Below are 12,538 nucleotides of genomic sequence, written 5' to 3'. Positions count from 1 at the left end.
TAATCTGTGTGTGTCTGAATAGTGTAACACCAATAATACCAACCGCCGTGGCAATGTTTTTGTAGAGACAGACTTGTGTATTACAACTGGACTTCATGGTTTGTGTTTCATCTTTGAACTGGTACTTTTGGCACCACACCAACACAGCCCCTTCTGTTTTAAAACGCTAAATTACCTCAGCATTAATACAGAAAAAAAAAATATAATGCTGTGTGGATGCACTTGTTACCTGTCCTCACTGCAAGAAACACGTGATCACTCTAAAGTGCAATAATTTTAAATGTGTGGGAACATTAAATTGAAGTGAACCTAAAGTTATAATTCACTATGGGTCTTTTGTAGTTGAAATCTGTCTCAGCAAGAAGTTCTTGATTTCCCATTTGTAAACCCTGTTCTGCAGTGTATGACGATGATTAAAGTCCCTCTTTCTTTCCACAGGCAACCGTTCATTGATGTTTATCATAAAATACATTTTGTTGTGTGTTCATTATTGAAAACCTTCTGTCTTTCTCTGTCTGCTTCCAGATGAAGGTTACTACCAAAGTGGAAGGTTTCAATTTGAAATAGATGTCCCAGAAGCCTATAACATGGTGGTGAGTGATCTGTTTATCTCAGATTGATTCATCTAAAATCTTCATTCGTGTGTCTGCCCATGTGTGTGTGTCCCTGCCCGCATATTTGTGTTGACCGTGTTAGTCGGTAGCTTTCTGTTTTGGCCTTTAAGAATAACGACCCTTCCAAATTTGCCGTCGGATTCTGCTCCGACCTGTTGTTTTGTGCATAAAGCAGTCTCTAGAAAAAAGTACTGGTTCCTTTAAATGATCAAAAGTTGTCACCAACTAAAAACATGTGCATGGTGGCACCAGTATCACATTTCTTCCAATTAAAATTCACATACGGACATCGAAGTACTGCGCTTAAATCCAGCTACAGTTTTCTTTCTCCTCCTGAGTGAAAGGTCTGCAGAATACTGCATTATCACCTGACCCTCATGAGTTGGAGTCACCTCATCCTCATCCTGTTTGTCAGTTCTTCCATTCATTCCTGTCACACTGGCTTTATCTCACCACGCCAGGGTGTTTGTGTATGTGTGAATCTTTGTATGTCTTTGTGTTTCTGCATACACATGTATGTCCTGTATCTTCTCCTTTTGTCCAAGCCTTTTATGACACACCCACACGCAGCAATCTGCGACATTTTTATGACGTTTGCCACAGAATGCTGAAGAGTAAACAGCCATTAAATGTAGATCGATTCATAGAGTTGTGCCTAGTGGCATTCAAGAAGAGAAGTGTTCCTGTGACGTAAATTGGAGAAAAGCGTTGTGACGAGACAGGAAGTTTAAGTTATGGAGGATTTTCTCAGCAGTAGAAGTCGTATTCAATCTGTAATGGGGTTACATTGCACAAATGTAGCTGAAGCAAGCCAAGGGAATGATAAGAACTTGGATAAACATATTCCCCAAGGCCTGTTTGGTCTGCACATGTAATCAGTTAGTGAAAGCTATCGACAGCCTGGTTTTAATTGTCTTAATTGTAGCTTAAATAACTATATATATTTATACATAAAATGTCTTCCTCTTTGCTTTTCTCACTTTCAGAGCTTCCATGTAATCACTGTAATGGTATTATAAATAATTGCATTATTATAGGCATTTGAACACCAGCCTGTGGCTTTTCCTGGAGTAGAAAAAAGACAGCCAACTCTCTTTTTCAAAACATCCCTATTGCACCATAAAAACACACTCACTGTTCTAAAATTGTTTAATGAGAGGAGCCAGCCAAGGCTAAGTGTCTTCTCAAATTCATAAAAAAATAACAAGTACATTTCATTTGTTTCTTGAAATACAGACAATTTGGGACGTGGTTCTGAAACTGAGTTAGTGAAGATACCGTGCTGGGGATGTTTGCCTTCACAAATCCAAACACTAACCAGAGTGATTAAGTAAAAAAACAGAACACAGTGAGATTTGGAGTATATACAGACACAGAAGGCACAGAAGTATCAATGTTGTCCAACAACAGTGAATTAACCATCTGTCCAGACCCTGGCCTGAGTTTTGAGGGCTTATCTGTTTGACTGCTCAGGCTAAAGACTCTCTCTAAAAACCATTTTAACTACCGCACCTCAGAGAAAGATGCTGTAGCTTTTAATTTAGCTTATATACCCTGTTGCATTTTCTAGCCCATTTTTCTGTGTGTGTGTGTGTGTGTGTGTGTGTGTGTGTGTGTGTGTGTGTGTGTGTGTGTGTGTGTGTGTGTGTGTGTGTGTGTGTGTGTGTGTGTGTGTGTGTCATGTGTGTCGTTACTGAACAGAAGTAAGTCTGAAAAAAAAAATGCTTTCAATAGCACGAAGTCATGAAAAAATATCTATGAATTGGTTTGGAGTGCATTTTATAAATGATCTATGAGGAGAAGAAGAGCATGCATTCATCTGAGGATTGTGAAGCTTTTTGCCGCTTTAAAAAATGGCTGTTTAACCTTCAAAGAAAATTGTTCCCTAACTGGTTTTGTATTGAAGTAGTTAACAGACCAAAGCTTTTAAATGGTGATTGTCGGTGTGAAAGTGGAAGCAAAATGTCTTTATACATCGGAAGTTCATACTTGAGTCTCTGACCAGTAAATTCTGGTAAATGGAATTAGATGATAATATAGATAAACATGTTTCTCTCCCTTTTTTCTCTCCTTTGTCTTGCTGTTCTCTCCATGTTGATCTCCAGCCTCCTAAAGTGAGATGTCTGACCAGAATATGGCATCCTAACATCACAGAGAATGGAGAGATCTGTTTGAGGTAACACTGCCTCCCTCATGACTTGTTCCCACCTGTGCTGCTTCTTCCTCTCTTTGTCTCAAGTTATCATATCTTTTTTCATTTTACATAGTTTTCCTTCCTGCAAGAATAAATGAATGGAACTAGCCAATTAAACGTAGTACTCCATTCTTGGAAGATCTATTCACACATACGTGACCAGGAATTTTATCAGCTAACTGTTGATTGTAGCAAGTCAAGTTCTGGAAAAGTGTTCCAGTTTTGTTAAAGGTTGCACAAACAAATCTTGGAGCTAACACCTTTGGCCATGCTGGAGGGGCATCACGCTGAGGAGTTTACAGTACACACTCAGAAACAATGCACAGTGACAAGCTGCCACAATGTCTTCGCTAACACGCAAGTATTTTAAATGACTCCGTATTTCTTTTCTTTTTCTTTTTCAATGCAGCTTATTGCGGGAACACTCTATCGATGGTACAGGCTGGGCCCCCACTAGAACATTAAAGGTAAATAAACTGCATTTATTAAAGAGAATGTGCCTTTAGAAATGATGCTAATATGACGTTTTACTGTGCTTTTAATCTTTTCAGGCAGAGGAAAAGGGAGTGCAGTTTATATATTCATCTGTGGTCTTTAAAGTTCAGGGCTTATTGCAGACAAATAAATAAATAAAAGAAATGATAACAACTTGCAAACTTGATTCTTCAATCGACACTCGTCCTGTTTTGTCTGTGTCTGTGTTTAGAATGTACGTGAGACTGCCTGTATCCATGACAACAGCTGTCTCTATTCACTTGTCACCAGCTAGCTAGCACGCGATCAGTTTTAGCGCGAAGTAGTTGAAAGCTAATTTAGAGCTAACGGGTTGAATCAGAAAGCTAAAATGATTGTTAACCTCTCCAACAGTTACACTTCAAGTAGCCTTTCAGCCATAATTTTTCTGTGTTCATGTTTTTCTTAGCTTCGATGTTTTCAGTGTCGTTTTGCGACTATGCCATCCTGAGGAGTCAAGGGTGTTTCTGTAATAGCTAAATCCTTATCTTGAGATAACATATGATTCTTTCCTCAGTGCAGTTATGAAACGTTTCTGTAATTTCAAAAATCCTAAATGTCATCCCAAAGTGAGATAGGACAGGATTTCAGATGTATAAAGTCTCTGTAATGCTGCCCTGTAAAATGAAGGACTGATTCTGTAGCAAATACTAGGGAAACGAGACAAATATTACTAAACCAACACAATGTACAATTAGGCACAAACTAACTAGATTGAGAAAGTATGTCTCATGTTGTACTCCAATATCTGGGTCAAATTAAGGACGCATGGATTGATGTGCGATTGATGCAAGATAGCACAGAACACGTCTCGTCCTGTTTAGCTTTTACTTGGGATTAACTTATTATTTGTATCACCACAGGACTCATGTTCTTCTTGGTCATTTTAAGCCCCAGCACTCCCATTTACTCCAGAGGGAATTGATGTGAGGCTTTTCTTATCGTACATCGTCAGTCGAGGGAGCATATAAATCTTACATTTCCTTTTATTTGTTGGGGTAATGTCAGAGGGCTAATGATGGAATCTAGCTGTTTCACGGAAAGTGCTTAAAAAAGGTTTCTTTAGTCAGATTTATTGGTTGAATAGTTTAACAAATAAAAAGAAAATACCAAGTCTTTGAATAAATCCTGTGATCCTGTAAAAATGTCAACATTGTGCTAACATCTTAAAGGAGTTATGTTTTTGGAGTGTTTATTTTCAGCCAACTTTTCTCTTTCTTAAACTAACAAAACGGGGGTTCACTAAATACTGCTGAGGGCTGCGAAATATGCTGCAAAACACGATGCAGTGCATGTCTTTTGTGAAGCCATGTGAAGGTAAACTTCACAATGAAAGGCTTCTCAGCGGCACATAAAAGACTGCTTTGACTTCTTACGCTTTACCCTTCACTCACTTGAGCACTTTTTGCAAGCTGTTAAGAAACAGTCACAGAAGTTTAAAGCAAGGACGCCCTCAGCTATCCCGACTCAAGATTTGAATAAAATTGTGTTTGATGGAGAGTACAGTGTTGAACTTAATGTAGCTGTACCATGAAGCTCTGCCCTCCATGTTTAATTCTGACTTTAATTCAGCCTGATATAGTCAGATGTGTATCTGTGCTGGGATGCATTGTAATCATGGAAATATGTTAATGTTTGCATATTTGGAGCAAATGCCTTTTTAAATGGAGCTCAGGGTTTTTTTATAAAGCCCACCTCAAGTGTAAGCAGGTCATCCCTTAAGTCCTCCTGAGCTTCCTGCCAGGACTGCTCTCGAAGTCAATGTCAGGATTTGTCTTATTCCTAAGTGTTTTCTTCCACTTTGGAATATTCTTTCTCCGCTTTCAGGAGAAGTCAAATTCTGCAGTCCTCTCTTGTACAAAATGAAAAACATGTGGTGTGACAGCTTAAATTTCAGGTCATTTATGTTATGATGTGCTCGAATATAAAACAAATGTATCAGTATATATATCAAGGATTTGTATGGGCTGCGTTATATCCAGGTCAGTATTGTCTGTCCTTTATCATAAAGCTTCTGATGAAGAGATGAAGGGGAAACTGCTGCAGGTCGAATTTCACACCAGGCAATCAGTCAGTCAGACAACAAGAGGCTCAGGAATGGTTGGTAAGACTAAGGCATGAAATGAACAGTGTAAAATGAAACATTTTGTGGCAATTCATTCCTGGAAGAATGATTTGCTTATGCGAACAACCACTTATTTTACATCACAGCCAAAAGACACTTGTGTGGCTGACTGTGAGAGGTACTATTGTGATAACGATGTGGAAATTTCTGCCATAAAATCAGCACATACAGTATGCAGTTAAGATTCTGTTGACTTGAAAATCACATATCTCTGTATTGGTTTCAACTATGGGGAAACTTCCAAAGATATGTTGACTATGTTCTGCTAACACTAACAGCAGCATGCAGGAGACAGAATGATCAGTCACTTCTCACATGTGCGTTCCTACAATTGTACTGTATGTGTGCAGTCTGTCTTTTTGTTTTCTTCTTTCCTTTCTTTCCTGCCATTCACACACGCTGTGTTGTTGGATTGGGACAGGCGTATAGGTGCCATCTGATCAGCTGTTCGCTGTCTGTAACCAGGCTTTGCTGCTATAATCAGTTTCTGTTGTGAGATCTGGAGTTGGTGCTCAACCAGACACACAGCCTTGTATTTTTTTTTCTTTTTGCCTTCTCCTGATTGCATTCCTGTGTGACTGTACTGTGCACATACACTCATATACTCATTTTCCTTTCTTCACACACTGCTGCCCTTTTCTGGTATTTGCTCTTTCTTTTTTTCTTTTTTTCTTTTGCTCTGATCCACCAGTGGAACTTCTTCAGCAGTCATCAGAATGTAATTGCATTTCCTTTGATTAAAAATTAGCAATTCATAGTATATTTTTTAACCGTATCTCGACCTTACACACACAAGCACCTTGTCTTTTTTTTATTGTATTCCCGTCTGAGTTGTGTATTGTTGTTGTTTTGAATACCTCTTGGCCTTGAGTCTAAGCTGCAAGGAAAGCAGCTTTGCAAACAACGCGAGTGCTTATCTGTGTTGGTGTTTTTTGTTCGTTGCAGAAATAATAACCATTGAGCACACACTCATGACTCCCTGGCTTTGTAGCTTTCATGTAATTGGCATGAATGCATTTGTGAAACAGTGTGACTCAACACCATATGATTTAAAGCCGCTGAGTTGTCCCATTGTAAAGGTTTAGGCCACAGTTTCATTGCATATTAAAAATAATACCCACTTCAAATTGATAAACGTCTCAGTCCAACACTCAAAGTGATTTCAAATCGGTCGTGTATTGCACAAAAGTATGGGTCCGTTTTTAACCTCATTTGTTGCTAATTTCCTGGTGCAACGAAGCATTTCTGCACTTTGTTCTTTTGGCAGGAAGCCTTCATCTAGGTGTGAATTTGTTAATATTTAATGGCTATCTGTCTGGAAATCTGATTAGTAGTGGCAGCCCAATGATTGTGAAAGGAAGCCATGGCCTGGAACGATCAGGCAGGCTGACATTATTTTCTGACGGATGTTTAGATTTCTTGTCACAGATGTGTTTGTCAGACTATCGAGTGTCTTTGTGATCATTTGTTTCTGGCCCTGGCTCACGTCTTGCAGTTAATGGATGTTTGTCTTCCTGCTCCCGGATGAAATGCCAACTATCTTTTTTATTTCTTTTTTTTTTTTTTAGATGCAGCTTCTGGTCATCTGGTCATATGTGTTAGAGGGGATGGGTTTGGGTTTATGCGTGTCGCGTTGCGTGCAGAAATATATGTGAGAATATGTGAGAAAAAAGTGAGTGCAAAAGCTGTGAGTCAGAAAGGATTGTGTTTTTGAGTGGGTGATGATGTCCCTCTTCACTGGTCACCACTCCTCTCCACTTGAGCCCACGCACACACACACACTTGCATACACACACTTTTTCATTGTCTTTGCAATAATGGCTTGTGTGCTAAATTCATCACAATTTGAGAAGTATCACATGGTGGGTTTTATAACAAGGGTTTCAGCTGGAGTCAAGCCAGGGATGATGCAGTTATGAGGTGTGGGTCTTGCTTTCAGACAGCAAGCGGTCACCGCTCTCTCGCTGTCTGTATTGTTTTCAGTGTAGACATGACGACAACTGTGCTGCTGAGGGTGTCGACAGGAGATAGACGGAGGGTGCCTACCGTTCACATGAGCGTGCTGGGCTGTTTGTTACTGCATTTGGAATTTCTGATGGTTAAACTTTTCCAACTTGCTGCTGCAGCTCGCTGTGTGACCATGGCAACCACAGAAACTACTGAGAGGGAAACAATGCAGGAGCAGCATCGTGCCACAATCTTTGCCACCGTGGCAAACAGTAAGGCATAATCACAAAAGAAAATGTGGTAGCTAATTACAGAGAATTAAAGTTAAACAAACACAGGCGAGGTAAACAGAGCAGGCATTTAGGGAGGGGTGGAGGGCGGGGCTGACTAGGCATCTTTCTGCCTGGGTTAATTTCACTTGCTCTCCTCCCTAGTTCATGTTCACGTCATTGGATCTGTAATGAGCTCTGATGTCTGAATTTGATAATGACTTTATAATTACTCATATGGCATTAAAATATCTGTGGAAAGCTGCTTGCTACAGTTGTCATGTAGGATAATTTGAGGCCACAACCAGGGCTTCAGTGCGACTGTATCTCTTTGAGCAGCTCTGTAATCCAGCCTTGCAAAGTCTGGTTACCCAGTCTGGGATAATAAAGGAGGTTTCTACCACTGTTTAGCATATAATCTTATCATTTTGCCAACCGTTCTCTGTTGTTTAAGCTACATGTTGCTTTCTTGGATGCTACAGTCAGAGATAGCGTGGAGCCGTGACTCCTGATTCAAACTACAGAACATGTCTGTTGTCAGGGCGACCTTGCAGAGAAGTACATGACACGATTGCAAAGGTTCAGTATGTAGTGTGTTCACAAATGAAAGGACCCTCCAACCATAACCTGCATGCACACTAAATACAGCTGATTTCTGATTGTTTCATTGTTATGTGCACGTTAAAGCTGGTACATAGTTCAGTTGTAGTCAGTTAAAAATACACTTAGGTTATTGAGTATGGCGAACCTAGTATGTACAGTAGAACACGGGAGATGGAGTTCAAGAAAATGCAATAAATTGGCCTCTGTCATTTCTTCAGCTTGGAATTCTGTCTAAGGTTATTCTCATTTGCTGTTGTTTCATGGTTAGAAAAGCAGCCAGTTCACTAGCTGTTTGTTTATCTCAACATTCAAGGCTTCTTTTAATTATGTAAATTAACTAAACATATGTGTGTGGAATGAACTAAAGATAATTGAATGGAAGCCCTGAAAGCTTTAACTCAATCAGTGGACCAGCCGCCAGTTGTTTGCAGCATCTTCCAGTGAAAAAAAAAAAAAAAACAGCCAGTCTTTGAAATGTTCTCCACTGTTATATTCTGTCACCATGACTCTGCTGCTCTCCTGTAAGGAATAATGAAAGTCTTAAGCTACAGTGGTCTACTATTATAATGCAACCTTTCTATTTCCACACATAGAAGCGTAGAGCCTATAGGTACCGTCAGACTTACTACAGAGTCATACCTTGCTCGTTACATTGGTTTCTTTTAAGTGGCATGACTAATGCAGTGAGGAGACACGGGGATGTGATGATTTTGAACTTGCATCTTTTGATGTACTGCTGTTGTGCCTTCTTCTCTCAAGAGAACTTTTGAGGAAATTCCTCATTATTCCTTGTGAAGGTTATTGCAAATAGAAATATATACCATCTTAGAAACTGATGTACACTTAATTAGATAATTAAGTGTGTATATTACACATGCGTTAATCGAATTCTAGCACTTGGACATTGGTGATTGCAATTGTACTCATACTCAGGAGAACTTGCATTGTTATAGTCAGTTAGGTGGTTTAAACTGATGTTAATGGTAATAAAGGAAACATTATTGGGTAACTGGTCAGTTCCTGTAAAAATCAACATTGATTTGTGTAAATGTGCTTATCTTGAATTTTCTGCTAGCAACTTGTTTTAAATCAGTTACGACCGGAACAATGAAAGAAACACCAGTTTGGAACATTCCACACAGGTTTGTTCGTTGTTGAATAAGTGATAGTATCTTGGTTGGGTATAAAAGCAGAATACAGGAAAGGCTAAAACGCTCGTCTAGACCCGTTTACAAAAACACCTGTGTATGTGTGAACTAGACCTTTGTCACAAGCAGGATGTTCACACCACTCTGTAAACCACAAGATTGTATTTAGGAGATTAAAGCAACACTACATAAAATGCTTTTTTTTTCAAATCACTTTGTTGTGTTTTCATTTATGTTTTATGCTGTTCTAACTTTTTGATCTAAATGTGGTGTAACTGCACTTGGACGAATAGTTTATGTTTTAATTCATATTTAAAAGGTGAATCAGGGTGATCATTAATACTCTTTCATTTGTTTTTTCCAGGACGTGGTCTGGGGATTGAACTCCTTGTTTACTGTAAGTTCTATTTGTTTTTACTTTATTAACATGGATAGAAACAGAGACAGCGTCAGTGAAGTGGACTTCTTATGCACCAATGACATTAGTCCAACTCAGATCAGATTAACCAAGCTAATTGCCATTGCGATCTCTGTTTACAGCTGTAATAAAACCATCATTTTTGACTTAGGAGAAATAATCTTTCTCATAATGAGGAACACTTGGGGATGAAAGGGAGAAATAAAAGCATGAACATCTGATTACACTGTATGCTTGTGGAAATGCATCCCCAGTGGCAGCTTTTCCAGGCATACTCAGAGATAGGCCACCATTTATTATATATCCTTCAGAAAGTGATGCAGAGTGATAACTAATCAGATTACAGTGGGGTCAAGTGTTGACATGTTCCATCATTCAGAAGAATATTAAAATAGGCTAAAAAGGATTTCATTCAGTAATGCAAGCAAACACTTTGGATGCCAAAGCAAGCAGAAAATAAGTAGCTGAAAGTTAGCAGATTATTTAGTTCACCTCAAAACATTGCTAATTGCAAACTAGCTTAAATCCATCATTGATTACATCCACACTCTCCCCCCCAAGGTCAGCACTGTGTCTATGATGATAATGGTGATGGTAATTGGCATTGATGCGTGGTCATGCCCTGAATCTTACCTCTTAATCAGGAAACAACCTCTCGGGGCATTCTCCTTTTTATCTCTCTAATAACACTCCACTTCTTGCCTCAGTTGTTGTGCCCGGCATCTCTAGGGCAACAGCATAATTAGGCTGTTTTGTTCGTCGCAGTTGCAGAATCCAGGATGACATTGCAGATAGCAAATAGTGCTGATGTGGGCAATATCTCCCTGAGCCTGCAGACTCAAAATTATTGGGAAACAAAATTTGGCCCACAGATAGTGGAGTATTGAACTTTTGAAAGTTCTCTAATATGACCAAACATTTACGAACTTTTTCTCCCTGAACCTTTTTCTCTTCACATGATTCTCTCTGTTTGCCTCTGATCCAGGACCTGTTGAACTTTGATGACCCATTGAACATCGATGCAGCAGAACATCATTTGAGAGACAAGGTGAGGCTTCCCTACTTTGACGATCAGTGACGCTCTCAGGGCGATTTTGACTTGATCTTCAATTCTATTTTATCATCAGAGCCGACTGTCGTTGACAAGCAGATGATTCACCTGTGCTGCCTCCTCAGACTGTCTCAGATGTGATTATAGTCTCCATAATCATATTCATACCCTAGCTTCTGTTGAAAGCCAGAAAGGAAAATGCATTTGGACATGATGTACAGCTGTCACACAAACTACATTCTCTTCTGCAGCTTTCCATGTGTGCAATATTTGCGTTTGTAGGTTGAATCATGTGATATAAGAGCACTTTAATCTGGTAGAGTGGGCAGAAGACAGAGCGAACAGCTGCCTTTCTATGCAGAGAAATGGCTGTGGCGTTATATTCAAGAGCTGCATGCATGGAACAGGTACATATGGAGGGTTTTTTTGTCCATTTAAGTACTTGTTCATGCCCGACTGTTTAATTCTCTGCCTCTGCAGTAGACAGCAGGCTCGACAATTTGTAAGTCAAATAAGCCCGACACCCGAAACCAGAACTTCCCACGAGCCTCACTCCTCTTGCTGATGTGTACGTCGTGTGTGTCCGTTTCCTGAACTGTAACTTTATTTATACTTTATCGAGGATTTTCCTTTACGGCCTTACCTCCAAGCAGGCGTAGGCGCTGTTGAATGCCAGCCTCCCTCTTAGCAAAACAAATACCCAAGATGCTCCTGAAAGATAGACAGCATGGCTAATTGATTTGAATGTATTGCCCCATTTTCCCTCTCCCATTAATTTCTATCTTGTGCATCATCTCTCCATTTAGGTCTTTATCAGAGCATCAGGCTGTGTCCAAATGTGAGGAGAAACCGATGTTCTCCGTTTTGTGCTTACAGTAATTGCTTTCCTGAATCGCCAACTGAACCAGTATAACTCTGCAGGGAGCCCGCGGTCCAGGGAAATAGTTGTTAGTTGAGCCTGAGTTGAGGCAAGCTGAAAGCCTTTTAAAGTACAATATTTGACCTTTGGCACTTTGCAGATAACCTTTCCCATGCTGCATTGCAGTGTGCCCGGCAGGACACTATAATGGTTGCCATGTGACCCCATTAGATTTGAAAAAGTGTGTCTCTGTGTGTTTTTTGTGAGAAAGGAGATGGAAGTATGAGGGTGTATAAAAATGATTGCTGGTTTGTGGCCGTGGTTCTGATTGTTTAGATGAGTCAATAGTCTCAGGTGTAGGAGGAGAGTGTCAAATGGGAGCCTTTTGTGAAGTAAATACAACAAAGTACTCATTTATGCTGTCAGAAACCCAGATTCATGTGTTAGTGAGCCAAAGCTGACGGGCGGCTGTGGCTCAGGGGCAGAGCCAGCGTCTTGTTATTGGAAGGTCGCTGTTTCGATTCCCCTGGTCTGCATGTTGAAGTATCTTGGGCAAGATACTGAATCCTAAACTGCTCCTGATGTGCTGGTCAGTGCCTTGCATGGCAGCCACCACCATCGGTGTATTAATGTATGTACAAATTACTATAAGTTGCGTTGGACAAAAGCGTCTGCGAAATGCCCTAAAATCTAAATGTAAAGCCAAAAGGACTAGCGTGCATTGGACACACTGTGCACGTACAAGTAATTTATTTATATAGCACCAATTTACAACAAAAGTTATCTCATGACAGTTT

At 39.9% G+C, this 12,538-nt stretch overlaps 1 protein-coding gene across 4 annotated transcripts in view; it reads left to right on the top strand.

Moving 5' to 3' along the window:
* ube2f (ubiquitin-conjugating enzyme E2F (putative)) overlaps window positions 1-12,538 on the top strand; it is a 43,064-nt gene that overhangs the window by 17,783 nt on the left and 12,743 nt on the right. For 3 of the 4 annotated variants that reach the window (XM_037109684.1, XM_037109685.1, XM_037109683.1), the window contains exons 5-9: window positions 526-593; window positions 2,720-2,790; window positions 3,218-3,275; window positions 9,778-9,810; window positions 10,817-10,879. In XM_037109684.1, coding sequence (XP_036965579.1) covers window positions 526-593; window positions 2,720-2,790; window positions 3,218-3,275; window positions 9,778-9,810; window positions 10,817-10,879 — 293 coding nt within the window. Of the gene's footprint in view, window positions 1-525; window positions 594-2,719; window positions 2,791-3,217; window positions 3,276-3,359; window positions 3,465-9,777; window positions 9,811-10,816; window positions 10,880-12,538 lie in introns of those variants that run through there. The other variant, XM_037109687.1, reaches the window with a different exon arrangement.

The sequence above is a fragment of the Acanthopagrus latus genome, chromosome 9, assembly GCF_904848185.1.
Source record: "Acanthopagrus latus isolate v.2019 chromosome 9, fAcaLat1.1, whole genome shotgun sequence".
NCBI classification, from domain to species: domain Eukaryota; kingdom Metazoa; phylum Chordata; class Actinopteri; order Spariformes; family Sparidae; genus Acanthopagrus; species Acanthopagrus latus.
The sequence above is the reverse complement of the archived record's forward strand: the minus strand, read 5'-3'. Positions and strand labels throughout refer to the sequence as shown.